Source organism: Metarhizium brunneum, chromosome 1 (genome assembly GCF_013426205.1).
Source record: "Metarhizium brunneum chromosome 1, complete sequence".
In the NCBI taxonomy this organism is placed as follows: Eukaryota; Fungi; Ascomycota; class Sordariomycetes; order Hypocreales; family Clavicipitaceae; genus Metarhizium; species Metarhizium brunneum.
This window is the reverse complement of record NC_089422.1, coordinates 3783747-3811398: the sequence shown is the minus strand read 5'-3', so window position 1 is coordinate 3811398 and position 27652 is coordinate 3783747. Positions and strand designations below refer to the sequence as shown.

General features: G+C 52.2%; 5 protein-coding genes across 5 annotated transcripts; 1 reads left to right on the top strand and 4 right to left on the bottom strand.

The window, feature by feature from the left end:
• Nucleotides 1–1157: 1157 nt before the first annotated feature.
• Nucleotides 1158–3165, top strand: GLN1 (Glutamine synthetase; the record flags this gene model as incomplete). Its single annotated transcript, XM_014693884.2, has 7 exons — nucleotides 1158–1160; nucleotides 1287–1322; nucleotides 1397–1489; nucleotides 2041–2375; nucleotides 2442–2611; nucleotides 2670–2779; nucleotides 2836–3165. The coding sequence occupies 7 exons, from the start codon at nucleotides 1158–1160 to the stop codon at nucleotides 3163–3165; spliced, it is 1077 nt and encodes a 358-aa protein (XP_014549370.2).
• An 818-nt stretch (nucleotides 3166–3983) lies between these two features.
• Nucleotides 3984–5841, bottom strand: G6M90_00g011520 (uncharacterized protein; the record flags this gene model as incomplete). Its single annotated transcript, XM_014693885.1, has 3 exons — nucleotides 3984–4718; nucleotides 4814–5560; nucleotides 5659–5841. 3 exons carry the CDS (start codon nucleotides 5839–5841, stop codon nucleotides 3984–3986), a joined length of 1665 nt encoding a protein of 554 aa, XP_014549371.1.
• Nucleotides 5842–6956: 1115 nt separating this feature from the next.
• patH (Cytochrome P450 monooxygenase) lies at nucleotides 6957–8729 on the bottom strand (the record flags this gene model as incomplete). The annotated part of the gene is made up of 4 exons (XM_066129712.1): nucleotides 6957–8020; nucleotides 8077–8456; nucleotides 8520–8583; nucleotides 8636–8729. The coding sequence occupies 4 exons, from the start codon at nucleotides 8727–8729 to the stop codon at nucleotides 6957–6959; spliced, it is 1602 nt and encodes a 533-aa protein (XP_065986031.1).
• Nucleotides 8730–10076: 1347 nt separating this feature from the next.
• On the bottom strand, nucleotides 10077–22152 carry rdc5 (Reducing polyketide synthase; the record flags this gene model as incomplete). Its single annotated transcript, XM_014693887.1, has 7 exons — nucleotides 10077–12803; nucleotides 12874–13835; nucleotides 13932–16131; nucleotides 16186–16350; nucleotides 16409–21553; nucleotides 21626–21886; nucleotides 21958–22152. 7 exons carry the CDS (start codon nucleotides 22150–22152, stop codon nucleotides 10077–10079), a joined length of 11655 nt encoding a protein of 3884 aa, XP_014549373.1.
• A 331-nt stretch (nucleotides 22153–22483) lies between these two features.
• On the bottom strand, nucleotides 22484–22927 carry G6M90_00g011490 (uncharacterized protein; the record flags this gene model as incomplete). Its single annotated transcript, XM_066129711.1, has 1 exon — nucleotides 22484–22927. The coding sequence occupies one exon, from the start codon at nucleotides 22925–22927 to the stop codon at nucleotides 22484–22486; it is 444 nt and encodes a 147-aa protein (XP_065985832.1).
• Nucleotides 22928–27652: the final 4725 nt, after the last annotated feature.

Here is a 27652-nt window from a genome sequence, read left to right as displayed (position 1 = left end):
GAGACGAATCAATGACTGCTGCCAGGGCCTTGGCTTCACGATTTGACCATGAACGGTTTGGAGCATCAATGATGCGTTGCACATACCGTACACTGTCATCCCGCTTGGCACAATATCAATTGTAATAGCGTCAGCACGACTGGTCAGCGATGGCTTTGACTGGCCACTTGTATTCTCCTGATAACCCGAGGCCGTTTCCCCAGACTATCTATCCATCTGATGGCCGAAGCCGCAGACGGGCAGAGCACAGTCCCAGAGGTCCATCGACCAGTTGACATGTTCAAGTCGACATCGATGTTCCATGTCCGTCTCTTGCTGGGCAGCACGCCACGTCGCGAAGCGTTTCAGGGCTTTTCAGGGCTTTCAGGGCTGTGAGCGCGCCCAGGGCTGGACGATTGCAGCCAGCGCGCCACTGAGTCTTTGACGGAACTTGACGAGTCCCCACTGCCCCTCCGTTCGCAGGGCAAGAACCGAGGTACTGTACCCCAGCGCAAAGTACTCCAAGTACTCCGATCCCAACAGTACACACACGACACAGCTAGTCCCGTCGCCCTCTCCGAAGGGCAGGCTCCGGGTGTGTCCCAGGCGCGTCCCAGGCCTCCCCCCGTCGTGGGGCCTCCCAATTGTCGACAAAGGCCAATGACACGACCCAAATTGGTGGACTCTTTGGGGCTTGTTGCGGCGAACACACGGCGGCGCCCACTCACGGCCCAGCACCGGAACCAGCGACCAAGCCACTGCGTCTTTGTATCTTTCCTTATCTATACCTCGTCGCAAGTCCCTCGCCGTTGCAGGCGCTTCGTGGTCAATTGGCGCCCCCCGCGACCTGCCTAGTCCTTTTGAGGGGAGGGGGTGTGGATAAGACTTTTTTGCATTACGGAGTGCTTGAAATGGTTTCCTGCGATACCGACCTCTGGACGCTCGCTCGCCTTGGTTCGGTGGCTCGTTGCGCCTGGATACATAAAAGACTCGCCGCCCCAGGTTTTGACGATTTCAGGAACACCCGTCCGAATTAATTCATCCCACATCTGGTTGTGTTTGCAGCTCCCCCTGATACCCAGCTGTATATGCTCTTTGCTACACAAAGGCATTGAATCGGTTTTTTTTGTCCGTTGTTGCTCTGCTTCTTTACACACTACCCACAAAACACCGCAACTATGGTAAGTCTATCTTCAAAGTGCTGCCGTTGCGCTGCCTCGCTTTCGTCCAATAGGAGCGCTGCCAGAAACCCTGCATGCAGGCACAAAACAACCACTCCAGATTGCTAACTGCGCTGCTATTACCAGGCGAATCGAGAAGTTTTGTCCTCCCGAACGGAGACTGTACGTTTTCTTCTTCTTCTTCTTTCGGCCTCGAAACCGAACTGCAAATATGCTGACCGCTCTGCCTTTTCCAGCTCAACAAATACCTCAAGCTCGACCAAAAGGGCTCCATCATGGCCGAATACGTCTGGGTCGATGCTAACGGCGAGACTCGATCAAAATCGAGGGTGAGTTCGAGCCCCAGCGACCCCAGTCAATCAATGACAACTATCCTCCGCCTCCCTTATCTCTGGCCAACCCCTGCCTGCAATTTTGCCTGCACACGACGCAAATGCCCTTGTGGCTTGCCAGGTCCCGACTTGTTCCGTCAGCATTTTGCACATTCTACTTTTCTCTGGGCGGCGGCGTGGAATCCTGGCGCTGCGAGTGGCTGTTTCCGGGTCACACGAGGCCGAGACGGGGGGCGCTTTGTTGACTCTAGAGTCTGAGCTGAGCCACACGCCTGGCGCTGCGGCGAGGCAGGCGACTCTGCGCCCCTCAGCCACGCTCAGAATAAGAAAGCCACCCCGCATCAGCGTCACCCCGAGATTATCCCCACTGGCACCGGCCGAGCGGACCAATCGGTGTCCGGGCTTCGGGGGCCCTCGGTGCCGTGTGCGGCGGCGTGTGGACTGCCCCAGCCCATGTGTGATACCCTATGACGTACAGCATATTGCAGATCGCATCAAGTCATGCCGAGTACAGAATCGCAGAAGCTAACCGTGCCCGATCGCGATAGACCCTCGATGAGAAGGAGTACAAGCCTGAAGACCTCCCTGTCTGGAACTTTGACGGCTCCTCCACCGATCAGGCCCCCGGCGAGAACTCTGACGTCTACCTGCGTCCCTGCGCCATCTTCCCCGACCCCTTCCGCGGCTCTCCCAACATCATCGTCCTGGCTGAGTGCTGGAACGCCGACGGCACTCCCAACAAGTTCAACTTCCGTTATGAGTGCAACAAGGCTATGGAGGCTTATGCCGACCACGACCCCTGGTTCGGCCTCGAGCAGGAGTATACCCTCCTAGATCACGATGACCGCCCTTTCGGCTGGCCCATTGGCGGCTTCCCTGCTCCGTATGTTGCACCGCGCTTGTGAAAACTAGTAGCTTTTGAAGGACATGCACACTAACAGCCTTATAGCCAGGGTCCTTACTACTGCGGTGTTGGCAGCGGCAAGGTTGTTATGCGAGACATTGTCGACTCACACTACAAGGCCTGCCTCTACGCTGGAATCCACATCTCGGGCACCAATGCTGAGGTGATGCCCGGTCAGTGGGAGTACCAAGTCGGTCCATGCGTTGGCATCAACAGTAAGTACACCCATTTGTCTGTTCAATGTTGTGCCATGGATGCTAATCAGACCTCCAGTGGGCGATGAACTCTGGGTTTCTCGATTTATGCTCGCTCGCGTCGCGGAAGACTATGGCGTCAAGGTTTCATTCCATCCCAAGCCTATGAAGGGAAATTGGAACGGAGCTGTAAGAATCCCCGAGGGAAAACACAAGTTGTTTTGCTTGTGGCTAACTTGCTGTAGGGTATGCATAGTAACTTCTCGACGAAAGAGATGCGTGCCGAGGGTGGAATGAAGCATATTGAGGATGCTCTCAAGAAGCTCGAGCCTCACCACGCCGAGTGTATCAAGGAGTACGGAGAGGACAATGAGCAGCGTCTCACCGGAAGCCACGAGACTGGCTCCATTGATCAGTTCTCCTGGGGCGTCGCCAACCGTGGCTGCTCTATCCGTATCCCACGGGAAACTGCCGCCAAGGGCTATGGTTACTTTGAAGATCGCCGACCTGCCTCCAACGCCGATCCTTACCGTGTCACCAGGGTCCTCATGACCTCAATATTCGGCAAGTTGTGAGAAGCTTGTTTTGTTTTTACCCTTTTACCACTAGACTAGCATTAATGGTTTCGGTTTCATTGCCATGGCGTTTTGGATGAGATACACTATGGAAGGATTTTAGTAGTTAGTGAATATATATTACACAGTGCAACAGACACTGGAAACATGTTACTTTTATTGTGTTGACATGGTGTTGACATGGTGTTGCCGTGGTGAATTGTTTGTCGCGTAGGTTGAAATGCTAGGCTGAGATTTTGACGTGAATGAATGACTGGTAGACGAGCTGCCATATGGTATCCTGGAAGGGCTATTGAGTTGGCTTGATGCACGCACAGGACGCTGCCAAAACGATGATGTGAGTAATGGTAGCTGATGTATTGGGTTTGATAACGGGATACGGGAATAAGTAAGGAAGTGCCTTGTTCTTTCAATGCTCTATTCTTTCTAGCTGCTCATTATAAAATTCACTTGAACGTCACCTTTATGATTTGCGTGTGGGAAATGAGCAAGGATTCCGTCAGCACTGAGCAATTAGTCCCGAGACTTGATGGATTCCTTGAAACAAGGTAAGAAATGGCAGTATTTTATAGCCATGCTATTTTCAGTATACCAATTGCTCTTTTTCAGTAAGAAAACAAAAAGCAGTTGTTATCCAACGGCTGCGCCAGACCGGTAGTCTGAATATACGTGCCAATAACTACATTGTTGTCGGATCACGCCTTTGTGCATCAAGACTAAGATAAATGGCGCCTTGTTTCTCGTTGCGCTATTGGTAAATTGCCTGTCGGTGTTTGTAAAGGCTCCAACGACATGTAGCTGTCTGGCCCTTAACCCACCTACTGAGTCTTGCTCCCCTTCTTCACCTCGATAGCTACATTGAGAGCGTCCTGAAGCGTATCCAACAAGTCCTGCGCATCTTCCAAGCCCGCTGATATCCGGACACTCTCCTCCTTGACGCCGCATGGCCGCAACGCCGCAGCCTCATCCTTGTCCTTGCCAAACATGAACATGTTATACGCAAGCATGATTGTGACGTGCCCGCCAAGATGGGGAGACGGGTAGAAGCCGCAGCGATCGTAGAAGGCCCTGGCCGTCTCGACACTGTCGAATTCCACCGTCAAGAGACACCCGTACCCCGGGGTCGGAAGCTCCGGCGTGCTGCGGCGCTTGAAGGCGTCGTAGTTGGCCTTGCTCGGCAGCAGGCTTGGGTACTGGACGTTGACGACCGGCGAGTCGGGTTGGCCGATGGTTTTGCCGAGAAATTCAGCCATGGCACGGGCGTTATCGTTGAGGCGCGACGTCCGCTCGAAGTAGTCTTGGGAGTTGGACAGGAGCACCTCGGCATCCGCGGCGAACAGCTGGTTGTGGTGAGAAGCGGCGAATCGCTTAGATAGTTCGGCGTAGTGAGGCGAGAGGGGATTGAGCACGATGGATCCGCCGAGCACGTCGGACCTGCCGCTGAAGGACTTGGTGAGAGAGGTGAGGAGTAGGTCGCTCTGCGCGAGGACATCGACGTTGCCGAAGGAGCTTAGGGTGTCGTCGACGATAAAGACGAAGCCATATTTTTCGGACTAGATAGGGGGGGAAGGGATTGTAAGTCTAGAGTTGGACATGAAGTAGGAGACTTTGGCAAAAAAGAAAAAAAAAGTAGAACCGGGCGACTTACAAGTTGCTTTAGACGCGGCAAATCGGGGGTGTCGAGGGTTGGATTGCCCGGATACTCAACAATTACAAACGTCGCACCGCTTCCTTTGCTCTTTTGGCTCTCAAGCCACGCTTCCAAGTCATCGATCCCCTGCTTATCGACTTTGGGGGCATGCTTCCAACCCCCCGGGCTTTCCTCGTGCAGGAGCTCATGAGTATTGTGGAACACGATGCCCAGCTCGACATTGACGAAGCCGGGGCGATACTCCTGCAGCAGGTTCTTGGCCGTAAAAACAGCCCCCATGCCACTTGGATAGAGGAAAACGTCGTTGGATCGACACTGGACCTTTTGCGGATCGATGGCGCCATGTTGAAGCAGCTCCACGATGCGCCGTCTCAGCAGCTCGTGCGAGGGGCCCTCTGGCGTCCAGGTCGGCTTGGGGGGAGCATCTGCATTCTCAAAGGGCACCTCGGTCAGGGTGTCAATCTTGTCCAGGAGCTGCTCGGCTCCTCTGATGGAGAGGCCGATGCCCGGCGTGCCCCAGCTGAGCATCAGCGCCTTGGTGTGCTCCGGCTCGAATAGCACGGCGTAGAGGCGGTGGCCGGCCACGTCGACGGCCTTGAAGATCAACTTGTTGGGGGAGATGGCAAACTGCCGGCGCTGCTGGTGCGAGACATGGCTGGCTGTGTATTTCCACATGACGGGGTCGAGGTATACCATGCATCCTTTGCCCTCGAGGCCGACGGCCTTTGCGACGCCTCCTGCAAGCTAGTTACATGGTTCACGGGCTCGAATTAGCAATGCCCAAACGTTGTCTAGCATTCCAGTTGGGGAGTTTATAGAGACGAGGAGGGGAGGTCGCATACTGTGCGGACATAGTGAGTCGGCGACAACCGAGGATAAATGTGTACGACTTTGGCCAATGGAGCCATGTCCCCATCACGGATGCCCTTTAACATGTCCCATCCGGGGATGTTGCTGATGATGCTATATGGGGTCTGGGGAGGCGGCGCATAGCCCCATTCGGACTCTGCCTTGAGAACAACCATTGCTGCCGAGTGTCTTTATGTATCGAAACAATGATTGGTTACAGGGTCCGATGTCTGCGGAAATGGTTACGTCGTGAGCAACTCGTGGTGTTCCTGCGTTGGTTAAATATCCCCCGCTCTGCAGGTTCCGTTGACGCCAACCTTGGCATAACATCACCATGCAACAAAGCCACAATCCGTCAACTGGTGCCAAAAATCGGCCTTGGCTGGCCCATTAAACCGTGCCGTCAATCCATTGGTGGACCTGCAGTGAGGCCTGCGTCTACTGAATGTGGCGCGTTATCAGTTCCGACACTCCGTATATTATGGACCGGTGCTGACGTGACACAAGTGGACGAACCAGTCAACTCGCCTGAGCATCTGCATCTTTGCCCCGTGAGAAATCGATGCCTTTTTTAGAAAACCCCCTCAACTAGGGGCGTTGTCGAGGCCCATCCGTGGCCCAACATTATCCCGCGGGTCGGCAGTTGATGCCCAGATGTGGTGGCTTGTCGATTTGCGGCGTTCAGCTCCTCTGGTATAGCTTCAATTATCACTTCTGGTGGCGTTGGCGGAAGCATCTTAGCATATACTAGCTAAGTTAAATTGGCTCCCAAGTGGTCAATATTTGGCCACAGCGCAACTCCAGTTCCTGAGTTTTGACACCAAAGAGACGAATCTAATCTAGATCCAGGATGGACGCAACTGCAGTCTGTGGCAAGATACATGTCCCCGTGGCCAAGTAGACGCTAAACTATCCTGATAGTTGACATTATAGACAGCAACTACAGAGCATCACGCATACAGACGCTGCTGTGCTACGGTGGACTATATATATATAAGTGCCCAACTGCTTCTGTACTCATCCATCCGAACCTTTGAACCCCTGCGGTCTTGACCGAGAGACTCGGGCTGATTTGAAGAGAATCTCAACTGCGGTTTTCTCCTCCAAAAGAACGAGGCGGATGCGTTTTCGGACACCATCCATATCGATTACAGCCCATGGCAGCAAAGGCTCTGTTTGTTCTGCTAATGCTCTCACACCAAGGAGCAGAAGCCGTCTATTAGGAAAGAACGCCCAACAATGTATTCTTCATTGTTTCCCCAAAAGGCCATGCCAGTCTCACTGCCCCCCATCACCACTCCTTATCGTCGCTATATTTCGCAAAAACCTCGGCTGTAGCCACGCCGAACTCTCTCATAATAGTGTCTTTGCGAGCCTGAGATCTGGGAGTAATCCTGCAAGGAAACGTCTTGGGGCAGACCAACAGCCCGGACGCGTAGGCTCCCTCGGCACTGACATCAGCATCCATCACGCGGCCTTCCGCGTCGACACCAGCCTCGATATTCAGCGCCCAGAGCAGCTTTGCCATGGCAATAAATAAGCTGCGCTCCGCGAGGTGAATCCCCGGGCACAGCCTTCTGCCGCTCCCGTAGGCATAATGGTCGCGCTTCTCCCAGTCACCATTCGCCAGCTCCGACGCCAGCTGCGGGACGCCCACGTAGCGTTCGGGGTTGAAAGTGTCTGGATCGGCGAATCGCTCTGGATCATGCTGCATGCCCCAGGCGTTGATGATGATTTGGCTCCCTTTTGGAATCGCCATGCCGTCGATTGCATCGTCTTCGCCCACGACGTGCGGAAAGCCGAGAGGAATGACCGGGCGCCAGCGCAGCGTCTCCTTGACGCAAGCGGCGACATAGGGCAGTTGTGCATAGTCTCCCCATGTGGGCGATCTGTCCTCCCCTACTACGCTGTCAATCTCGTCCTGGGCCTTCTTCATGACGTTGGGCCATTTCGTCATGGCGTGGAGGAAGGTGACGAGGACTGAGCCGGTGGTGTCCGAACCGCCCTCCATGAGTGTGCCCGCCAGAAAGTAAAGTGCGTGTCGATCGAGAGGAAGCTTGCCGCTGTCCTCTTGATCGAGCGCGCGGTCGAGAAAGCAGTCGCGGGGTCCTTGGGACTTTCGCCTCTCCACGACCTTGTTGAGCCACTCTTGATGAAGACTGTTCATTTGTTTGCTCACGTGTTGTGCTCGAGTACGCCAGTTGCCAAACAATCTCTCAGGGAGATACTTTATCAGAGGGAAGATATCTACGGGAGGGGTACTGCCGAATTCTTGCAGGTTGGACCAAGCCTCCATGAGGCGGTAGAGCCTCTTCATGTGGGTGGCATTTATGTCGGGCGTTCGTGTTCCAAAGACTTGGCCGTGTTAGCACATCTTTGTGGCATTGCGTCGAGGGATAACAAGAACTTGCCGAGACTCATGATGGTGCTGTTGCTGAACCGTTTTGGGTGTTGCATATAATTCTCTGGTTCCTCGACAAAGTCGCGAACCATCTGGACAGCCTCGGCGTCCACGAGGGCAAGGTGATTGTTGACCACCATGCTCTCCATGAAGAATTGGTGAATTAATCTGCGACATGCTCGCCATTTACCCGAATACTGCATGAGAAGGATGTGGTCGCCTTGAGAAATAATATCGTAGCCGATATGAGAAACCGGTCGATGGCTGTAAAGATTCGACTTTTTATCTACAAGTTGCTTGACGAGACGCGGCGACGTGAGGACAACGCAGGTCGCAGGGCCCATTTTGAGTGAAAAAATTTCACCATACTGCTTTGCCCATTCTGCAAACCTGGAGATGGGTGCAAGTCAGTTTATGGCTTCCGAGTGCCCGGGATCAAGTAAGTCAACCCACTTCAAGTGCGTGAACGTGGTCGGAATTTGATGCAAGTTTCCAATAATGGGGAGCGTCGGTGGCCCTGATCAAACGTCAGCTCGAGTCAATTTGCACGGAGAATCCAATCCACGAACCCGGTGGGAGTTTCGAGCCTCGTCTTCCTACCGATGTCACGAGATACGCAACAAGCAGCGCAGTGAGCAACCCGAGGGCAACTAGCATGGACATCGCGGTAGATTCTTCGCACAGTATTTTTCTGAGATGATTCAAGTCATCTGTTTGTGTTTGATCTGGTGCGGGGTGTCGGATGTTTTAAATGGACTGTATGTAGCTGAAATGACAGATGTAAATTCGTAATAAGCTACATATGTACAAGCATGCATACGATTGCAGATGGCTTGCTTCAAGTCATATGAACCAACCGAACCAGTAATGCATCGGCACTTGGCGATGCATATTCTGCACGCGTCTGCTTTTGTGTCACTATGACAAACTAGGTCCGATGCCAGCGTGAGCCCTTGTCATAGGTGTAAGCAACGCTGCGTCTGCCACTGATGAATGTGAGCATTTTGAAGCTAGTAGACTTACATCATTTACTACAGATTCTTTTTTATTTTCCCCTCCGGTGGCCGCATGCAGAGGGTTTCCGCTTGCGGCGCTACATGCATCTCGCGATATTACTTGTGGTGTCGAGGTGCCCGTAGCCGTCAACACCAAAAAGGCGGGATCGCGATCATCCACAAAAATACGTTCAACCAATAATAATAATTGAAGGTCATTTGAACCGATGAGTACAAGCCAATTTAAGTTGCATGGGGCGTGCAATTATGGTAGCACGGCATTTAAGGACTCCATGTCTTATTAAAGTAGTAAAGCTGGAAGGTACCAGACATGCATATGTGACTACATGTACCTATGTAGACAATTCATCTCCATGTCCTTCAATTCCGCGGACCGGAGCGGCGATAGTGGAGCCCCGGCGCAGCCCCGGCGTTGTGCGGGGGGAAAATAGCGCTAAAGCACCCACTAATCCACTAAAGGTCTGGTCTGGTGCCAGTAAGCAGCCTGCACAGCATGTGAATGTCAATTCAATGTTGGTTCCAATACTGTCTGGTGTTAGTCGTGGCATTGGACTTGACGAGTTGTGATTGAGGTCTAGAACGTGTTGGCTAGAACATACTCATCTTGTCATGGTAGCTCAAGATGATGGAAGACCGCAGCATACGTTGACGAAATGTTCATCATTACGTTATACGGTCATGTATAGTTCAAAATTATGGCTTTGTGGCGTGGATCTGGAAATGTGACTTGAAAAACAACAGAGACGCCGGTGGCATTTGTGTCGATACGATTCAGTCATGACACCTCAGTCTTTCCGTGGCATTCCCAAGAAAATTACTTCTCACGTATCCTCAGTAGCAACATTTGGCTCAGCTCAGTTTATTAATTATTCTAGAAGAGTATATAATCATAAAAAAAGTGCGTCCTAATAACAAAAACCCAACAAAAGAAAGAATATTAGTCTGGTGCATACTGCTTCACATTTACATGCCAATCCGCCGCAAGAGCATCCATTTAGCCGCTGAATACGTCGTCAGCCCCCTTTAATCTTTCAAGCAACGCCCTCAAAAACTCAGCATCAACAGCTGGACAACCAGCAGCCACGCCGGGGTGAAGACCATCCAGGATATCCATCGTCCTCCGGCTATCCAGACTAAACATGACACCACCCGTAGAAAGATACTGCTTGAGCACCGTGCTTCTCACAACCTGGCCGGCTGCATTCTCGCCCTCCGCCGACTCCATACTGTCGAGCCATTCATCAAGCGACACCATACGAGGCCGTGTTTGTTCCGAACGGAGCTCCGCAATAATCCGGGGCAAGTCTTTGAGGCGCAGCGGCAACGGGTTGGTAATGTGATAGATCCGAGGAGCAGAGCACACCTCGGACGGGGCAACACGGGAGAGAGCTTGCTTCTCGGACGTCAGCGCGAAAAGGCTCGAGGCAAGCCAGTCCACGGGCACGACGTCGACGGCGAAGCTTGGCTGGTCGGCACGGCCAATCTGCGGCACCATGCCCGACTCAATCATGCCCACGACGATGCGCATGATGAACTCGTCACCTGGGTCGGGAACGCCGGGACCCCGGACGGCGGCGGTGACACCCGAAGCCCGGGTGATGGTGACTGGAAATCCTCGACGAGCAGCCTTGGTCAGCAGGTTCTCCGCAACCCATCGGGTCTTGAAGTAGCCGGACTCGTCTTCGGTAGGCGGCGAGAAGTGACTACTGTCTTCTTCCCCAGTGGCGTACTCCTCGCGCGTTCGCTTGGATGCAGACCAAGTCTGAAGATGGGCAACGGACCAGGTGGACAGGTAGTTGATGTCGGAGAGATGGGACCCAAGGCCCGACAGTTTGATAATATCGAATATGGGGGTAACGTTGCTGGGCTTCAGAGAAGTATATGTTTTGAGTAACGAGACGTGACCTCCGAGGTGATAGATGGATTGCACCGTCTGACCGAGTTCCCTGAAAGCAGATCGTGACAGACCAAAGTTGGACTGGTTCAATGATCCCGGGACAAACTTGACACGGCTGTTGATATCGTCCAGGGTCAGACTGTCCTGGAGCAGGTCGAGTTTCTGAAAGAGATCAATGAGGACCTGCGGCTCCAGCTTCTCCATGGAGCCGAGGACATGAACCGTGGCGTCTCGTTTGGTTCGGAGAATCTCCGCAAGAAGGTGGATTCCAACGAACGATTCTGCCCCCGTCAGGAGAATGGACTTGAGTTCATCGCGGTCGATGCGGGGGATGCCGTATCGTGGTATGTACTGGCTGGTGTTGGGTAGATTGGTCTCGACATTCCAGCTGATGACACTCGCAAGCCCACCCTTATCGGTGCCATCGCCACCTTTTGCGCGCCTCAGGTATGCGCAGACGGCGGCCGCAGTTGGTTCCCGTATCAGAGCGGGCAAGGGGGGAGCAATCTTGAACTGCTTCTTCACTTTGGCTTGCAGTCGAACGAGGAGGATACTGTTGCCACCCCTCTCGAAGAATGAATCGTTCAACTCGATTTCTCCGCCGAGAGTAGTTCTGAAAAGGGCAAGAATGGTTCCCTCCAGATCTTCAGTGGGTTCACCTGAGACGGTGTTGCCAGGCTGTGTGGTGATGCTCGACGGAAACAATAGTTGTAGCCGTCGCTCCAAAAGGTTTCTGCGATCAACCTTGCCGCCCAGGGTAACCGGAAGCTTGGCCAGAAACTGGTATCCGTTGGGAAGCATGTAGTAGTTGAGATGCGGCTTAATCTTGCGGTGCAAGTGAGAAACAATGGCGATCTTGTCAGCCTCGTTGGTGATGCTAGCTTTAGGAACGAGGTAGGCAATGAGTTGCTGCTCATCAGAGTCGACGGTGCGAGCCACGACTGCAATGTCAACAAGGGCGCCGGCCTTCTTCAAAGACTGGGACTCCTTGAAGATGACCTGTTCCAACTCACCAAGGTCGATCCTAAACCCCCGGAGCTTGATTTGCTTGTCTCCTGCAATCCGGCCGTGAAACTCCAGTTGGCCATCAGGTCGGAAGCGGCCGCGGTCTCCTGTCTTGAACATCCTATTCCATCCCCTGTTTCGGTCGTCTTCGGATGCAAATGGATCCTCAACAAATGATTGTGCGTTGACGTCGGGTCTATTCAAGTATCCGGCACCGACCTGAACACCGCCTACAACCAGTTCTCCAATCTGACCAGCCGGGACGGGGTTGCCTTTGATATCAAGGAGGTAGTGGCGGCAGTTGTCCATGGGATATCCAATAGGGAGACTAACAATGCCCTCACCAGGATAATCAATCTTGCTTATGGACGTCTGCACAACGAGTTCGGAAGGAGACCAAGTGTTGTAGAGAGTGGCAGGCGTTCCAAGATCGTAGAATGCCTTGGCAACACGGACGGGCAACCGCTCACCAGCAAAGTAGGCGACTCTGTATTTGGAACATTTCCGAAGAGCCTCGCCGTTGAACTCCATGAGAAGTGCAAATTGAGTCGGGGTGAAGTATGTGACACTAACGCCCTCTCTCATCATGAAGTCAGCCAGCGCGACGGGGTCTTTGCGTGTTTCCCATGAAGCAACCGAGACAGTTGCGCCTGCTGTTAGGCCACCGAATATCTGAACAATTGAGAGATCAAATGACGTAGTTGTATGTGCGAGGAAGTTGTCCTCGTGTGAAAAGGCATAGTCTTTGTTCAATGTTGCCAACATGGCTTGAGTATTGGACTCCCTCAGCACGACTCCTTTCGGGGTGCCGGTGCTTCCCTGGTATATAGTTAGATGGTTTACGAAGGGACAGCAAGAGTGGCCGTGTTTCATATGAATCAAAACTCACAGAGGTATAGATCATATAAAAAGGGTCATCGGGGTGTCGTGCTCGCCGGTGAGCAACGGTTCTGCCCGCGGCTGCAGCGTCTTCGATCCTAATGACCTTGGGGGCCATCACCATCTTGGACAATAGCTCAGCCACAAGGCCGTCTTGGCCTGGGCCAGTTAAGAGAATCCCAGCGCCTGAATCGGAAAGCATAAACGATAGACGGTCGTGGGCGAAATCGGTGTCGAGCGCGACATAGCACGATCCCGTCATGAGGGCGGCGAGCATGCCCGTCACGGCCTCAAGACCGGGCAAAGCGATCAGTCCGATTTTGTCACCGGGCTGTGCGCCGGCATTGAGGAGCTCAGAGGCTACGCTCTCCGCGCTTTCGATCAGCTGTCTGTATGTCATGCTGCGGCAGTCAGAAGTTTTTATCGCTGCAGTTTGAGGGTGTTGTCTTGCCATCTCAGTAATTACATCAAGTACGCTCTGCTCCCCCCACTGATTCTCTTTAGTCTCCATATTCCAATAGTTCTTCTTGAGAAATTCGATTTCGAGCGGTCCACACATGCTGATTTCGTCAACGGGTTGACGGTGGTCCTTGATACAGCTTTCGAGGAAGGTGTTGAAATTGTCGAGGAATCGCTCCATGTCGGGATTGTCATATAGAGCGGTTGCATACTCAATCTTGAGGTCCATGCTGTGCTCAGAAGTCTCAATGGCTTCAAGTTGAATATCGGCGGCGGTGGGAATGTCGTCCGATTCGACGTTTTCAACAACAAAGTCGCAGGTAGTGTAAGTCGGGACAGGGCCGTGAATCTGGTAGTTGACGGCGATTTGGCCCACAGGCATGTGGCTGCTCGTCTTCTTGACATTCATAATGTCGACTATGGTATCAAAGGGAACACCGCTGTGAGCCATGGCGTCTAGAGCACGAGTCTTGGTAGCCTGGAACAATTGATCGAACGGAACATCACAGTCATCTACACGTCATGGTCAGCGTGTTTTCAACTACCAATCCTCAAACCCGCTTCAGAAGAGTAACATGCTCAAGTCACTGCTCAGGCATAATCACTTACCATTACATCTCACAGGAGCAAGATTGACAAAGAACCCCATCAGGGGATCAGTATCGGGATGAGGTCGGTTTCCGTCAACCATGAGAAGCACAAGATCCTTATCTTCGGTGTATCTGTAAAGGAAGGCCCTGAAAGCAGCCAAAACGAAGTGGAATGGAGTTCCATTTGACTGTGAAGCAATTCGCTTCATACGAGCAAATAACTTGGCGTTGAGGTTTGCCCTGACTTTCTGGCGGAGAGGATCACTTCTTGCTGGGCGCTCCCCCTTGGAAAAAGGGAGAAGCTTGCTAGACTGAGGGATGCCCTTGAGAGTTGTCCTCCACCAGTCAAGGTCAGGTTTCATAAGATTAGACGCCAGACGGGCATTGTGCCATAGCGTGAAGTCAATGTAGTTGAACTCGGGAGCAGAAACAGTGGCAAGATCATTACCGGTTCGCAGAGCGTCATAGATGCCGACAAACTGTGACATTATCGGAAACAAACTGGCACGATCAATGGAAATGTGATGGATCATGCCAACCACAGCCCATTCCTCCTCACTGAGCTTGGCAAGGGAATAAGTAGCAACTTCACCTTCTTCAACATTCATCTCAATCTTGCGATTATACTTGACAAACTCCTCTAGAGCCTTTTCGGTGTCCACTTCCTTGGTCAAATCACGAAAGTCAACGCCGAGCTCAAAATCTTCCAGGGGCTCTTGGACGGCAAAGTCATCTCCCTCGAAATATGCAGTCCGCAAAGCAGGGTTCCTGACGGCCATCTCCTGGACGGCCTTCTGGAGAGTTGGGTAGTCGGGCTTGCCCCTTATTCGGAGAACAATGGGCAGGTTGAGAAAGGACTTGTCCTCTAGGAAACTATGGACAAACCAGAGACGGGACTGGAAAGTAGACAGGGGAACAACGCCGCTATGCTGGGATTTTATGAGCTGTCCCGTAGCCATGGCAGAGACGTTGCTATCCTCCTTGGTGCTTTCAGACTCCACAGCAGACTTCTTCTCAGGCTTATCGCCAGCGGTATGTTTGCTCGCGGAGATAGTGGTGACCATACGAGCAGTCTTGGACACCAGGGCGTTGATAGAAGTAGCACCTAATATGTCGAAGAGCGCAATATCAGCCTGGACCTCCTTTCGGAACCACTTTCGGAACTCAACAGCAACAATGGAATCGAGACCATAAGCAGACAATGGGTTGCTTGGCAGGATTGAGTCGCGGGGAGTAGCAAGAACGCTAGCAATCTTCTCCAAGAATCCGTCAAGAAGGATCTCAGTCTTTTTCTCAATATCGGGTTCCTCGCCGAGGAGAGCAAGGAGGTTCTTGGAGCTCTGTCCGGCTCCCTCGGCACCAAAATCGTGGTTAGTGTAGAGGTTCTTCATCATTGGCTTGCTAGCCCAGTATACATCCGGTGAGATGAGTCCGACGCCGGTGATGATTTGGTGCCCGTTGCAGCCGCGAGCAGTGACAGGGCGACCAGGCTTGTCAGCAAGAACAGCTTCTTCGAGCTGGTAGAGGAGTTCTTCCTCATTGATGGTGTCCATGCCCATTCTGAGCATGATCTTCTGCAGCTCCTCGTTCTCAGCGACAACTCCAACACCAGTAACTGCGCCGACGTTCATCGTAGTCCCGCTGAGGCCAAGCTCACGACGGTGTCGCATGAGGGCATCGAGGTAGCAATTGGCGGCCGAGTAGTTGGCCTGGCCCTTGGAGCCAACAACAGCTGCAACGGAAGAGAAACAGACGAAGAAGTCCAGTTTGTTTCCAAGAGTTGCTTCGTGCAGGTTCTTGGTTCCCTCAACCTTGGGCTGGCAGCAATGCTGCCACTGTTCGTATGTCATGGTTTCCAGAGGTTTATCCTGCAAAACCATGGCGGCTTGGAAGATGCCTCCTAGCAAAGATCCAATCTGGTCAACACAACTCCGGACATCAGTAAACTTGGAGACATCACCACGGTATACGGTGGCATCAACACCACGTTCAATAAGCCAGTCAATGGTGGCCTTGGCTTCGGCTTTGTCGGCACCGGAACGGGACAAAAAGGCAAGCTTTCTGGCTCCCTTACGGACCATCCACTGAGAGAGAGTGCGACCTAGACCTCCAAGACCACCGACCAAGAGGTAAGTCTTTGAAGAGCTGAATAGCTTGACATCACGGTATCCGCCGCGCATAACCGGGACCATGTCTTCTGCATGGGGTACAAGAACAATCTGCAAAGGTTGTTAGTACATTTGTCTAAAACAAATTTGAGCTACAGCAATTACCTTGCCAGTGTGCTTTCCCATCTGCAACAATCGAAAGCCTTTTACAACGTCAGAATACGGGACTTGCTTGATTGTAGCGGGCGTGCGGATCTCGCCATTGGCAAGAAGGGCAAAACACTCCTTGAAAAGCCTCTCGCCGAGAGCCTCATTCTTTTCAAACATGGTCTACGGCATGTTAATCTTTGGTCGCTCCAAGGAAGAAGGGAAAGCAGAAGAAACTTACCACAAGGTCGATTGAAGCGAACAATACATTGCGTCGGAAGGGGTCCATGGCAATCTTGGTGTTCTCGTGGATATCGCGCTTCCCAATCTCGAGGAATCGCCCAAAGGGAGCAAGACAGGCCCAAGAGGCATGGAGCAGAGGACCGGCCAAGCTGTTGAGGACGACATCAACCCCCTTGCCACCAGTGGCCTCCATCACGCCCTCGGCAAACGAGGCATCACGAGAAGAGAACATCTGTTCCTCCTTGAGACCATAGACGTCCTTGAGAAGCCGCCTCTTGGCAGGAGACCCTACAGTAGCGTAGATATGGGCACCCGCGCGCTGAGCGATCTGGATTGCCATCTGGCCTACACCACCGGCCGCGGCGTGGATAAGGACAGACTCGCCCTTGGCCAGGCGAGCAGTATGATCCAAAGCAAACCAAGCAGTACCAAGGATCAGCGGCATCGCAGCAGCGTCAGCATAAGACATGTTGTCGGGCAACTTGTAGCACCAAGACGCTGGGTTTCGGACAAGACTGCGGTGAGCGCCCTGGCCGGGACGGAGAGCAACAACTCTATCGCCAACTTGAAAGCCCCTGACATTGGCGCCGACTTTGGTGCAGATGCCGGCACATTCGTCACCGAGGTTGGAATCCTCAATAATGCCCATGCTGGCAGCCACGTCACGAAAGTTGATGGACGAAGCTTTGGTCTCAACCTCGATCTCATTGTCGTTGATCTTGGTGTCCATGACCTGGGTATCCTCACCAAAGTACAGGGTCTCGAGCAGACCAACCTTGCCGATTCGTAGAGCAAGAGGCGTACGAGTCTGAGCAGTACCAAAGGGCTCAAGACGGGGTTCTTGGTCAGGGCCGTTCCTGAGCTTGCAGTTGCGCTCGTCGTCTGCCTCCACGCGGGGAATGTATACAATGCCGTTTCGTTCCGTCAACTCGTCCTCTGTGATTCTGCCGTCGAGCAAACGGACGATATTGGCAGCGACAGTCTGTGCGGGAGAGTCGATGCCGAAATCAAAATTCACCGCGCGAAGAGTGTCGTTCTCAGATCGCGCGGCACGGACAAGCCCGATGAACATGGCATTGTCTGGGCGGTTGGCTTCGAGAGTAGCACCTTCGGTTGGCCAGATGACATTCTTCTCGAGAGAAGTGAGAAGAGCCTGCGCCCCCTTGAAGGCAGCTTTGTCGGAGATGGACTCGTCCAATCCTGCAAGGACGACGACATCCTTGGCCAATAACGCGGTGCCCTGGTGCGCCAGCTCGGGAAAGCTGGTGAAGATGAGGTCACCACCGTGAGCAGACTCGAGCTCCTTGAGAATGAGGGAAGTTCGCGCAGAAGGCTTGCATGTTGGCATGACCACGGACAACTCAGAGTTGAGAGTGAATGGCTCAACAGCCTTGCGAAGAGCGGTACAGAAAGGGCTGGAGAAGAGCTCTTGCAATTCCGCGGTGACGACGCCCTTTTGTCCGTCGAACAAGATGCATCCAGTGCCATTCATAAATGAAACTGCATTTACACCTGTCTCGCTGACAATTATAAGGTCATAAGAGTCGAGAGCCGGCTCTACCACGTTGACCAGACCGCGGCATTCCTTGGACAGCCTTTCGGCTTCCTCTCCAAACTCATTTCCCTGGAGTGACCAGACGTCTAGCTGCTTGAACCGTCTTCGCTCTCCTTTGCCACATCCCAAATGCTGAATAAAGTCTCGTGTCTTGTCGAGATCGGAAGTGATGTGCAACATCTTGGTGTTGGGATACTGGTGAGCAAAGACATCAACAACATCAGAGACAGGTTTGCCCTCGACGTTTGTCATCATGTCAAAAAATGGCTGCCAACGCTGACGGTAGAAGAGTGTTCGCGGTCCTTGGCCATTGGGATCTTCGCGCCCCAGAGAAGTCACCTCGAGCCCGGCAATCTCCATCATCAGCTCCCCCCTGTCATTCTGCATAATCATGTCGTTGATGGCGACACGAGGAGAGGGCAGCTTTGTGAATGACGCAACCTGAAACTTCTTCACGGCCGTAGAGTATCTCCCGTCGAAGAAGTTGCCAGAAATCCTGAGAGCTCGGAAGAAGGACGGAACATAGGGCTCGTCCAGAGGACGTCCCAGACGGTTCTCAACAGCATGGAAGATGACGTGGAAGAAGGAGTCGAGCAGGGTTGGGTGCAGAACCGTCTCGTCGCCCGCCTCCGAGGGAAGATGGCCGGGGTCGAAGACGAGGTCAGAAACGGCGAAGCCAACGCCGCTCTCGATGCTGCCCTTGAGAAGACGGAACTTGTCACCATAGGCAAGGCCAAGCTCTGCCATGTTCTTGTAGAATGTGCCGGCAGGCATGGACCGGTACGTCTTCTTGCGAAGCTCATTCAAGTTGGTGCCCTCGGGATAGCGACAAGTGTAATTGATAGGAGCAGCGTCCCCCCTTTCAACGCTGACGAGACCATGGCAGTGGCTAGTGCAGTTTGAGTTTTCATCGTAAGAGAAGACGTTGAACTCGTACCACGTATCCGAGTGGCTCTTGGCGGACAGAGTGACGGGCTTGAGTTGAAGAAGTACTTCGACGCCCTCGTCGGTAGAAGGAATCAGAAGAGCGTTCTTGACAACAATATCCTTGAGGTGAATCATTTTCACGCTCTCAACCCGGTCAGTGCGAATGGCTGCCTCGATCGCCATGCTGATGTAGCCGGCGCCAGGAAAGACGACCTTGTTCTCAACCACGTGCTCATTGAGCCACGGCAGCTCGCTGAGTCGGAGATAGTTGCGAAACAGAGGATGTCGCACGACGGAGCCGGCGACCCTATGGCCCAGAGTCGCATGGCGGAACTCTCGCTGGCGATGCTCCTTGATGTAACGAGTCTCGGACCAGTACCGACGGTGCTCCCAAGTATACGTCGGGAGATCATGAAGCTTGGTGCCGGTAGGAGTAGAGACTAAAGCCCCTTTCGAGGTTTGACTGAGATTCTGGTTGGCGGCGACGATATCAACGGGGTAGCCGAGAGAGAAGAGAGTACCGGCCATGTTCAGAAGGCCCTCGAAGTCTGGCACACCGCGGGTCAGGGAGGCGACATAGGGAAGATCCAGCTTGAGAGACTGGACGGTCTGGCGAGCCGGACCCTTGAGGGCAGGATGAGGGCCAATTTCAACCAAAATGTCCACATTCTGCTCATCTTCTTCGTCGAGGAGAATGCCGGTCAGGGCATCAGAGAATCGAACGGCTTGAACCATGTTGGCAGCCCAGTAAGAAGCCCCCATCTTCTCGTGGTCAGCCCGGCGACAACTAACACTAGAGAACATGCGGCACGTTGGGGTATTGGTCTTGAAGGCAGGGTTGTTCTTCAGAGCATTTTCATATGCCGGCGCCAGAGGAAACATGTGGTGAGAGTGAAAGGCCTGCTTGACAGCAATTTGTCGAACAAAGACCTTCTTCTCCGTGAGCTTCTCCTTGAGCTCAAGGATAGCGTCTTGGTCCCCGGAAACAGTCATGGTGGACGGGCTGTTGACAGCAGCAATGGTGAGACGGCCAGCATAAGGTTTGAGCTCCTCGAGACACTTGTTCTCGGGAAGACCAACAGCCATCATGCCACCAGGAACACCGTCGCTGCGACTAGAGGACATATATCGCCCGCGGTAGTAGGCTGCGATGAGAGCGCTCTCGAAGGAAAGGATGCCGGCAGAATACGCAGCGCCCATTTCGCCAGAAGAGTGGCCAATGACAGCAGAGGGCTTGATTCCCCAGCATGCAATCAGGTCAACGATGGCGAGCTGGAGAGCGGTGCAGATGGTCTGAGAGTACAACGTCTCTCCTAGTAAAGTTGTCTCCTTGGTCTTGTTGAGCTCAGCGACAATAGACCACTCAGGGGCATCAGGGAGGCTTTTGAGAATGGCGTCGCATCGCTGCAGACTCTGGCGAAAATGGGGACACTCTTCGATGAGTTGTCTGCCCATGGCAAACCACTGAGCACCCTGGCCTGTGAAGATGAAGCCGAGCCTGGGAACTGGATTCTTAGCAATGGCCCAAGGAGCAGCTGGGCGCGGAGAGGAGAGCTGGTCGACGAGGCCGGCCTTGTCGTTCGCAACAACAAACGAACGCTGCTGGTGCAATGTCCGACGAGTCGACAAGCTGTAGGCAAGGTCGGCAATGGTGGCGTCCTCGGTGTTGTTGAGGTAGGCCTTGAGAGTCTCCTCCGACATCTCGCCTGCTTTGGGGGAGTGAGATGTAAGTGGAACAAGGTAAGGGCGAGAGTGCACGCCGTTGGCAACAGGCTCAGGAGGAATAGGAGCAGGTATTTGCTCGTCCTGAGTATACTCCTCCAAAACAACATGGGCGTTGGTACCACCGTAGCCAAAGGAGTTGATGCTGGCTCGCCGGGGAACACCATCGGGAACCTTCCACTCAACAAGCTTCGTTGGCACAGTAATCTTCCACTTCTCAAACTCGATGTTGGGGTTTGGCGTCTTGAAGTGCATGTTTGGGGGGATGTAATTGTTCTCCAGTGCCATCGTGGTCTTGATTACACCAGCAAGACCAGAGGCACCTTCAAGATGGCCAATATTTGTCTTGACAGAACCGACAAACAATGGCTCATCGCGGCCGGGGGCGAAGACGGCACCGATTGCTCGGGCCTCGATAGGGTCTCCGGCAGCGGTGCCAGTGCCATGAGCTTCAAAATACTGAGTGTGGCTGGGGTTCAATCCGGCTCGCTCATATGTTGATCGGATCAACTGCTCCTGGGCAACAGAGTTGGGAAGAGTGATGCCATTCTTCTTACCATCGTGGTTGGACCCGGTAGCACGAACAACAGCGCGAATGCTGTCACCGTTGGCGATGGCATCAGACTTGCGCTTGAGAATAGCGCAGGCGATGCCTTCACCTCGGACGTAGCCACTTCCGGAAGCATCAAACGCCGCACAGCGGCCGTTGGTGGAAAGCATACCGAGGTCGGTCATGGTAACAAAGACGTTGCTGTCGTAGTGCAACGAGGACCCAACAACTATGGAGATGTCGGCTTCGCCATTTTGCAGGGTCTGGCTACCGAGATGGAAGCAGACAAGGGACGAAGAGCAAGCGGTATCAATGGTGACACTGGTGCCGTGAAGATCGTAAAAGTAGGAAATCCTGTTGGATAGGATAGCGTCGCCGGTGCCAGTCACCTATATGAACAAACAGGGGGTCAGAAGTTGAAGCCTCGGAGATCAAATAGGGGGTCGAAGAGCAAGACGTACAGTGTACTTGGGATAGTATTCCAAATCCTTGGTCAACATGGCATTATAGTCATTGGTAAAACTTCCGCAAAACACGGACGTCAACGAGCCTCGAATCTCCTGAAGAGTGATTCCAGCATTCTCGAGGGCTTCATAGACTACTTCGAGAAGCAGACGCTGCTGGGGGTCCATGGCCTCGGCCTCCTTTCCAGAGATGCCAAAGAAACCCGCATCAAAGTTTCCGATATCTTGGTCGAGAAAGTACCCGAAACGGGCATTCGTCTGTTGACCAAGCGTGTTAGTATACCGATTCTTCAACGCCAGGGCGTCGCTCATTATTGGACTTCACATACCGTGCCCTTGTGGGTGGGCTCAGGGTGGAAAAAACTATCCACCTTCAGCCTGTCCTCGGGCATCTTCTGCTGGACATCACGCTGTTCCGCAATGCTCTGCCAGAGCTTGCTGGGAGTGTTGGCTCCAGGTACACGGCAGGCAAGACCGACTATAACGCTTGGGTCATCAGCTCGTCCATGGATTCTGGAAGCCATTGTTGATCCGGTGAGTGAGTTGAGCTTATTAAACTAGTATAAATTCGCGATTGTGTTTAGACTTGAACAAAGTTGCTCGAGGACAAAAAGGCTGGCGAGTTGTATAAATCTCCTTGGGTTTTGAAGATGAATGGGACTAAAAGTCTAGTTCTTTGATAAGAAAGAGCGTTATGCTTCCTGGGTCGTCTGTTAGGGTTCGGAACTTCAAAATATGCCCTTGCTGAAAATGAAATGCTCAAAACCTTGGTTCTTACAAACCAAAAGGGGCATCAATATTACCCTACGTGTTCAAGGGTTATGTAACGGTACAAAGCCGACAACTAGCAATCTTCTAAAACCGCAAGGAACTGAGCTGAGCTGTTGAATAGAAGACTGAGAAGATGCGAGCTGGAGTATCGAGAAACCTCAAAACAATGTAGTTGGGACCATCTCTTGTATAAGAACTTGCCAACAACTGCATGACCCACGACATATTCCATCTTAGTTCTACTCTATTGCTCTTGTTGTCATTCATTGCCGGTGCATCCCGGAGCCGGAGCTGCCTTGGTTTCAGAGTGATAGCTCCGGCACCATCCGGAGCATCCTCACTATTCCGGCGGCCGTCACCGGACGGCTCCGGAATGGGATTCTGGAGTTTTCGTATAGTAAAAGCTATCGACAGGCTTTCATGGGCCCATGAGCACCCTGGACCGTCCATAACAGGAACTACGCCTGTTTGGTTGCCCATGCCATAACCCGGGTAGCCACGAGGCAGAGAGCCAGGGTCTTTAGCCATGTGTCTGCTAGCCACTTGATTTCAGGCAGATGTGTTACAGTTACTGCAGGTGCCCCTTTAGCCTCGTAGGAAGGAAGTCGCCTAAATCGGGTCCTTTACGAGCGGCATCTGGTATAGTGACGGAGTGGCTGTCTTGATAAGAGAGGCGTAACTAATTGCTGAGTTTGACAAGTCAAACCGGTGTGAAAAGAGAGGTACTTGCTGATACCACAGTGACTTGAGGCCCTAAGTATCTCGAGTTATGCAGGGGTCCAACACGCAAGTTCGACAGGGTTCTCTCAAGCTCCTAGCTTCAGGCACGCAGACAGGGGGCGAAGCCACACCCAACTTGAGCCGTTGCGCATCTTTTTAGTTTCGTTCTTATTCAGTTTGCTGACAACCTTAGTTATAATCTACTTGCAGTTTCCATGTGTTTCCCTCAATTGTGTAGCATTGCAACTCGCCCTATGTGCTCACGTCTTTGCTACCCCCGCTCAGCTTAGCCCCCTACCGGCTTCACTAAACATTCAACCATCTTTTGAAACCGGACATCGTGTTCATGGTGCCCTTGGAGCTAACGGGGCAAGCCGATGTGGACTCTGATGACCGTGGGGGCAGTTTGTCGCATTCGCCCGGTGATCCAGAGACACTTGTCAGTCATCGTCAGCCCTGCTAACAAGTAGGAATATTATGCAACACCCTAGGCAACCCACAATACTCCCAGGGCCGTTGTAAACTTTTTGTTTCAATTGGCCCGGACTCGTTCGATAACCTGACTGGATAAAGTGTTGGTGCGAACTCGGATAAGCCGCTTCGAACGCCATCCTGAGCCGAACTGGGGGCTGCGGAGCTTAATACAGATTCGAACGCATGCCAAACAGCTTTGCAACTTGTTGGCCCTCGACATGCATGAAGACGAAACAATCCTTCGAGGCTTTCGAAATGCCATCAGTCTCTTAGACGCGGAAACACCTCGCCAGCACAGCTTGGGAGTTGCCACTGGCGAATACTTGAATGAAACAAACCACAATTGGCCGCAGTAGAAGTAAACTTGTGCAAAAAACGGCTTGGAGAAATACTCCAGCTTTCTTTTTATACCTTTGCACTGCTCTTCACATGCCGCAGAATCTTATCTATCCTGCGGTTGGACATCCTTGCGTGCCGTATCCTGTCCTCCACGTGTATTACCACACGTGGAGGGGCGTTGAACTTGTAGATGCTCCTCGAAATAGATTTCACTCAAACCCCCCATGGGGTACAAACACAGCTCAGGGGTTCTGAAACACCGATGTGCAAGGGGCCCTGTCGTGGACCATCCAGAGCCTCACCCCTTGAGTTGATTTGTGAGAATTTGGCGGCCTCAAGCCTGATGTTGGCAAAGGGGAGATGACACTGTTCGTTCCTACTCCGATTTATGAACATTTTGGTCGAATTCGTTTGGCAAGTCGTAGCTTCTGTATGATAGAGCCAATTTAAGTATCATCAACAGTTCTTGTCGTATACTCAAGGTAAATGCAAGCATACATTTCCAGTCCTTCTACGGAGCGGTATATGCAGAGCTTCAATACAGCCTTGTACAGGCGAAACGGCCAGCATTGTAAGGCATATAGCTCCATCTCCTCCCTTTGGCATACCATATCTCAGCGAAAGCATCCTCTGCCATGACAGGGCTTATCTATTGGGTGGTTTCTTTCACTATAAAAACCATACTGGCGCTTCCTCAGTCTGTGTCTTTCTGTTTACTATAACTACCAGTTGCAGCCCACCACTGGTGTTTACCCAAGAATTCGTGCCACAAAAGACCCCCCGACACATGTCGCTTTGGGGCAGACGACAATGCTCAGTACGTTCCTCTGACAAGCCCATCCGCGGGCAAACAGCAGGCCATTTGCCCGACGGCAACATTGGGGGCCAGCCGTGCAGGCCAATACCGCAGGTACAGCACGGGGGATAGTTAACTTACTAGGTAGACAGACTGGCAGCAGTCAAGACATGAAACAGCAACATGGTGCAGGAACACACTATCGTTGTAGTCAGTACCCTTGCATTGCATTAAAGAATGGCAACAAGAAAACATACATTTTGGCCCTGTCAATCCTTACAAAAGTAGACAAGACTGTAATAGTTGTCAGCTAGACCATCTCCATCCCACAGAGAACACTAGCTCTGGACCACTCTCTGTCGTGGTAAACGGGGAAATACTTGTGCAATATTGGCATGCTCCTTTATTTTTCTTGAGATCTGATACGAGTTACAGCAAGAGACACCCTCGTGGCTTCACAGTTGAACAAAGTATGCATTGATGACCGCTTCCGATGCAACTTTTGACACCATCTTTGGGCCTAACCTGAGGCTATATTGTTCGCACTTCCATAACCGCCCTAGAAAGCTTGACTGAGTTCGGGTAAATCGTCCGAAGTCGCACGACGAGCCTCTGCCGCCGCCACCCGGGCGCAAGAAACGCAGCACCATGACACAAGGCTGTTTGGCTGTGCCAGCCTCAGCTAGGTCCTCGGGAACACAGATGGAGCATGGACCTGTAGTCAGAAAATAGTCATCCGCCTCCGCTTAGGTTCAGGTCCCGTGGTTCATTATCTGCAGGTGGTACTAATCAATCCTTGCTCGGCGGCCGGCCCATCAAGAGAAGGACAGGCCTCTCCGAAAATAGCCTGGGGCTCCTTTCTGATGTTGCGCATGACAATCGCATGGTGCGGCCCGCAAACATGGAGTGTGTTTACTCACGAACCAGGGTGTATCGGGCGAGGGCATCCAAGTGCACCCAAGATGGTGTGTCGCCGCCAAGCCAATGGTGCTGACAGACCGATTCCCCCAGCTCCAGTGAAGGATTTGTCGCTGTTTCAAGTTCTGCTGAAAAGAAGGTGATGCATACAGGGCTTGAAATGCGTGAGAGGAGACGAAAAGAGACCAACTGGCGGTAGTTCAACATGAGGCGCATCACGATCATGAGTCGTGAATGTGACGTAGGTATCATTGTTATAAACTTGGTCTTACCGTGTGACATGGGAAGTGCCGCGCCTCCACCAAGCTTATCATTTAATTTTGAGAGCCTGGTTAATCGGCTTTAGAACTGTAGAGCACCAGGGCATCCTCGGAGATTAAGCAGACAAGTTGCGTTTCCTTGCATCATATTCATTGGAGCCTTTGGCAAAACGTCTTTCACAAGTAGAAAGTATAGACTAATATACTACAATATATTAGGATATTGAGTATAATAGGTAGGCACCTGATCTAGTTAACTGTTGTTCATCTCCTACTCTATTCTACCAAAGTCGTCAACTTCAATATATTACTGTATATGAAAGCGCTGTCCCAAGTACTCACATTCGTCGAGGGCCGGCCAAGAAGCCCAAGCATAAAACAGCGCTTTAGACAATAAAGAACGAGTCATCTCGAGTCTCTGCCGTAAGTATTAAAAATTCTGTTTCCTGAGCCATACTGAGATCTAATAATACCGGTAGCCTGCCATGACAACTAAAGGAATAAGGATAAAAGGAATAGCGAGTGTTTCGCTCGCCGCGCCCGCGATTGCGCTTGGCATCTCTGTCCCCAAAAGCGGCCATGTAATCGATCTGGGGCAGGGCATGTACCAATCACCAGGACCAGCTTGTTCACAATAATCACAAACCTGGCCCTATCGGAACGTCCTGTTAGCCCAAAGTTTGAGATTTGGTAACTCTAAGGATCTTGCAATAACTTACTCCCCAAGCACTGGTGAAGCGACAACCCCAAGAAATGCAAATTATAACTCATCGGATCGAATGCTTATAATTCGCATGGAGTTGAATCCTCTACAAGTGCCTCCTGATGAGCTGACGGACGCCCAACGGGCCTCTGCTGAAAATCCTTGGTGTTTCGTGTTCACAACATCGCGATTCTCCAGTACCCGCACCAGCTGCTTGATTAGTGAACCATGCACACACCTCCGACCCTTGGCGTCATGATTCATCTAAGGCATGCGGATGACCAAAAGTTTCTCTCCTAGTCTAGTTTTCGGTCACCTCCGATGTTGATTTGTGGCTTCACTGCAAACCTGTACAATTGTACCAACACCACCATCCTCCTTCACCAGCCATCCACAATGATGGATGAAGCGGGGATAAACGTCACATAATGCACGATGCTTCTATTTTGGAAACATCTCTCAAGATATTCCTACCTTGGGCCATCGTCATTTCGGTACCCGTTCGGCGGCGCAGTCGCAAGAATACTTGTTGACCAATAATGACACAAATCCATCCGTGATGACCTCCCTGCATCACCAGCCCCTAGAATTTCGGGTTTGGCATGGATCTTCACTTGAAAATTTTGTGACGCCGGTTCGTGTGATTCATGCGGTTGCGTTGTAGTCTCGCAAATGGTCTCGCACTAGAACAGAGAACAAATGGACTGTTTCAAGACAACTATTTTCAGGGTCGTTAATTCTATCATGACTAGACGTAAAGATGACGCACCTGCCTAGTTCAACTTTATATTCATATTATCTCTATAAGAACGGCGCATCATTGCATACCTCGGTCTATGTGAGCATGGCAAAGAAAAAGTAAACAGAACGATGTAGCCCTGGCAGCAGACTCAGGAGTCTAGTAAACAATATCACCCAAAATCTGATAATAGCACAGAATTTGTTTACCGCCGATTAAAATAATAAAACTGAACAAAAGGCAAAAATTTAAAAGAAAAAAGAATACAGTCTCTCAAATGTGGGAAAGATGAATTTCCCTCGCT